The sequence below is a fragment of the Elephantulus edwardii genome, unplaced genomic scaffold (genome assembly GCF_000299155.1).
Source record: "Elephantulus edwardii isolate Elephantulus edwardi_28Jun2011 unplaced genomic scaffold, EleEdw1.0 scaffold00262, whole genome shotgun sequence".
In the NCBI taxonomy this organism is placed as follows: Eukaryota; Metazoa; Chordata; class Mammalia; order Macroscelidea; family Macroscelididae; genus Elephantulus; species Elephantulus edwardii.
Genome location: NW_006400012.1, coordinates 2,062,818 through 2,067,805, shown reverse-complemented (window position 1 = coordinate 2,067,805; position 4,988 = coordinate 2,062,818). Strand labels below are relative to the sequence as shown.

At 38.7% G+C, this 4,988-nt stretch overlaps 1 protein-coding gene across 1 annotated transcript in view; it reads right to left on the bottom strand.

Moving 5' to 3' along the window:
• The window catches only part of TTF2 (transcription termination factor, RNA polymerase II), a 64,423-nt gene that overhangs the window by 25,880 nt on the left and 33,555 nt on the right, over positions 1-4,988 (bottom strand). Inside the window, exon 10 of the mRNA XM_006899576.1 lies at positions 840-956. Within this exon, the coding sequence (XP_006899638.1) occupies positions 840-956 (117 nt within the window). The remainder of the gene's footprint in view (positions 1-839; positions 957-4,988) is intronic.

Below are 4,988 nucleotides of genomic sequence, written 5' to 3'. Positions count from 1 at the left end.
GACGCTGTGGGTTTCAGGGTGAAGATCTTCTCTCACTACTCTAGTAGTGAAAAGCCTAACTTTATGTGAATCCACACTAGAATATAAACACAAAACCCCTTTTATAGGACATACTGTTAGTGATCACTAGTACTACTGTGCCTCCATTAACACACCGAGAACAGATGGTAATACCCCCTGATGCATGTGTTTGTGTGTATGTACACACTCTGCCACCCCATGTAAGGACATGGATATTGCTATGGTTCATTACATTCCCTGAAAGCTGGCACATGGATTTTAGCTATCTAATCAAACAAGATTTGTGATTGTGTGCAAAACAATGTGCATGTGGTGGTGTATGTATACACGATAAAGAAGATCTTTATAAAATCTTCATAAAGTGCTCACACACTTATTACATTTTATAAACCTAGGTGGAGATATGGTAGACATTGTCCATAAGCTTCCTGATACTTTTCTCTCACAACTGAAAAAGAGCTAACACCATGGTTATAGATTTTCCTTAAAAAAAAAACAAAAACTGGATGGACTCTGCAGTTACATCCTCAGCATTACAAAAATATAATCATTACTATGCTTAAATGTAATCTTCAAGAGCCTTAAATGTCTTTCCATTTATTTTTTTTCCACAATTTTAGATCCAGGTATCTACTGAAGGGAGGGAATCATCACTTGGAAACAATATCTTCAGGATCAGAAATGAAAACATGGAAAAGTCATCGAGTACCCATTTTCTAGTAAACTTATTAAACATGACCAAAAGTCTCTTCCAATTTAAAAAAATTACCCTTTCAGCTGACTTCAATGATGTAGTAAATGAAAGGCTAATGACATACCACCTTTAGAGAGCCACGTAATTGGCGTGTTGTCCTTTTCTTTGTCTTTCTGTTGATTCTTCTGGGTTAGGATAAATGCAATCATTGTTAGAGTCTTTCCTAAACCCATATCATCCGCTGGGGAGAAAAACAGGAGACATAATAACTCAAGGGGGAAAAAAAGCAAAACAAAACAAAAAAGCCAACCCAATTCCATTTTAAGAGGCAAAACCAGGTCTATTTCTTTTTTTTCCCCCCATTCATTCATTGTTGCACTTTTCTCCCCTCCTAACCCTCCCCCCTAGTACACTACCCTCTTGGAAAAGTAAAAGAAAAATTTCTTTTTTAATAAACCCTCCCCCAGGTCCACTCCACCATGTAGCTAGCCTTGGCTCTAGACTCCTGAGAAAGAGCAATTTCCTTCCACCTTCACCCCAGCTCCTGGGACGGGGTGGAGTCTTGCAGAAAGACCAGCCCACTCCTTCTGGACTGAGGAACACCCACCTGAGCCCCGCCTCCCTCCTCTTTATAACTCTATTTCCTTTCACAGATGAGAGCAACTCACACTCCTTCCACAGCTTCAGGAGAATGGTGAGGAGCCCTGTAGAGAGATCAGCCCACCCACCTTGTACTGGGAAACATCCTGCATCCTGTCACCATATTGGTCAGTTTCTTTTCACAGGTGAGAGCAATTTAAATCCACACACCACCACCCCCAATCACTACCACCAGATGGTGGGATGGGATGGAGCTCTGCAGAAAGATCAGCCAACCCCTCTTGGCCTGAGGAACGCCCCCACCAAATCCCGCCTCCTGCCCTCGGTTATGTTTCCTTTCACAGGTGAGAGAGTGATTTAAGCACCCCCTATTCACCTCACAGGGCAAGGGTGGGGCCTGCAGTGAGATCAGCCCGGAGTTTTTGAAAGGAGCAATAAAATTGTCAAACCACGGGCAAACTTAACAAAAGGGGGGAAAAAAATGAAGACACAGATAACTCAATTAAGAAATTATAGAGGTGACATCACAACAGAACCAGATGAAATGAAATTGAAAATATCAGAATACTATGAAATGCCATAATTTGATAAATTAGAAAACCCAGAGAAAAGGGACCAATTCCTTGATATGTATGCACTACCCAGATTGACCCCTACTGCTTAAGAATAATTGAACAGACCCATCACAAAAGAAGAAATAGAACAGGCCATAAAAAGACTTCCCCATAATAAGAGACCTGGAACAGATGGATGCACAGCTGAGTTCTACCAACCATTCAGAGTGGATCTATCACACCAATACTTAAAAGTATTTAAAAAAACAGAAGAAGAAAAAACACTTTCAGAGTCATTTTATGGAGCAAGCATAACCTAACAAACGCAAGCAAAGATATTACCAAGGAAGAAAACTACAGACCAATATCTCTCATGAATATAGATGCAAAATATCATTAACAAAATACTAGCCAACAGAATCCAAAAGCGCATCAAAAAAATAATTCATCATGACCAAGTGGGATTCATAACAGGTTCAACATAAGAAAAACTATGCCATTCACCTTATTAACAAAGCAAATAACAAGAATCATATGATCTTAGCAATTGATACAGAATAGGCATTAACACCCTTCCTGATAAAGACACTTAGCAAAACTGGAATAAAAGGGTATTTCCTCAACATAGTGAAAAGTGTATAAGCAAAACCAAGAGCCAATATCATTCTCAATGGAGGAAAAAAATAAAGGCATTTTCCTTGCAAACAGGGATCAGACAAGGATGCCCACTGTTACCACTTCTATTCAATATTGTATTATAAGTGCTTGCCAGGGCAATCAATTCAAGAAAAGGAACTAAAAGGCATCCAGAACAGCAAAGAGATGGTTAAACTATCACTGAATGCAGATGATGTGATAGTGTACACAGAAAACCCCAAGAACTCAACAAAAAACCTGTTAGAGCTAGTAGACCAATTTTGTAGAGTGACAGAATAGAAGATCAATATCCAAAAATCAGTGAGATTCCTCTAAAGTAACAAAGGGAACTCAGAGAAGGAAACCAAGAAATCAATACCATTTACAATAGCCAATCACAAAATGAGTACTTGGGAGTGAACCTAACTAGACACAAAAGACCTGTATAAAAAAAACAAACTACGGAACATTTCTTCAAGAAATAACAAAAGACCTAAAGAAATAGTCAAATGTGCCCTGACATATGACTCAATATTGTGAAAATGAAAAGTCTATCAAAGGCAATCTACATGGTCGACACAATTCCGATCCAGATACCAAATTTTCAGATACCAAATTAATTTTTCAAGGCAATAAAGAGGGAAATTGTCAAGTCTATCTGGAGAGGAAAGAGACCCTGAATAAGCAATGCTCTTCTGAAAAACAAAAATGAAGTGGGAGGCATAGCAATCCCTGACCTCAAAATCTACTACACAGTGGTAGTACCAAAACAGCATGGTACTGGTACAATGACAGGCATATAGACCAATGGAACAGAATTGAGAACCCAGGAATAGAGTCAGCTATCTATGGTCAGCTGATATTTAACAAGGAAACAAAACCTATCAAATGAGGAAATGACCACCTCTTCCCAGAAAGGTGCTAGCAAAACTGTACTGCTACCTACAGAAAGCTAAAACAGAATCCACATCTCAGACAATATAAAAATCAATTCAAGGTGGATTAGAGACCTGGGAATGAAGCCCAAAACCATACAGTTCATCAGACAAACTGGGATCAAGCTTATTCTATGGTACAATGCTGAATAAAGCCAGAAATGCACAATCTGGAGACAATAAAATTGATGAATGGATCCTTTTAAAGATTAAATCCCTGTGTGCAACAAAAACTTTTCCCAACAGAGTGGAAAAAACCCTACTGATTGGGAAAAAACATTTGGCAATAGTATCTCAGACAAAGATCTCATATTAATAAGTTTACAGAATCCTACATGGCCTCCACAAGAAAAAGACTGATGGCAAAATTACAAAATGGGCAAAAGACACATAGAAAGAATTTTCACAGAGGAAGATATTCAGATAGCAAATAGACACATGAAGAAATGCTACAAATCACTGGCAATAAGAGTGATGCAAATCAAAACCACAATGAGATACCATCTCACTCCAGTAGCAGTGGCAAAGTTTAACAGGACAGTAAATAATACATAGTAATACATGTTGGATAGGATGTGGCAAGATAGGAACTCTTCTACACTGTTGGTGGGATTGTAAAATGATACAACCGTCCTGAATGGCAGTTTGGAGTTTCCTCAGAAAGATGAACACAGAAATTCCATGTGACTCGCTATTCCAATGCTTGGAATGTTGTTGTTATTGTTGTTAAGTGCCATCATAGACGACTCATAGTGATCCTATGAACGAAAAACTTAAACACTTGTATAATTTTCATCATTTCTCCAAGTTCATAGAGTTTCCAGAGGCAAGCTATTTCAGAAGTGGATGTCACTCCTACTTCCAAACTTGTTTTAATAGAGGAGCTCCACCAAACACTGTCCCCCATGGGTAACGATTATCACATTTGCACATCAGTGTCACAGTGTTTAGCACCATAGCCACCACGAGTTACCTCTGTGCAGCAAATGGTCACCCAGTGCTATAACACTTAGAAGAATGTTTGACCAAAAACAATTAAAACCAGGCATCAACTCACACCCAATGGTGACTAAACATTCCACCTTAATCCTAACCAGAACCAGCAAACAAACCTCTGTCAAATCTGGCTAATCCAGATGACTTCCAGCCTGGATTCCAGCCCCATACTGCTGACAAAATGCATTTTTAAATAAGAGGCCAGAATAAGATTAACTCACAGCCAATGGTGAGTAAATATTCCACCCTAATCCTCACCAGAATCAGTAAACAAACCTCTGTAGAATCCGGCTCATCCAGACAACTTACTATGGAAAAAAAATGAGAACTGAGGCACATACAGAGACTTATACACCAATGTTCACACCATCGTGAGACCATGAAAACAGCCCAAATGTCCAACCACAATTGAATGGATTGAGAAATTATGATACATTTACAACACATAGAAGCTATAATTTGGTAAATCACTACCTAACTTGAGAGAGACTGAAGAGTATTATGATAAGTGACTAATTCAGTCCCCTAAGGACAAATACTATATATATATAT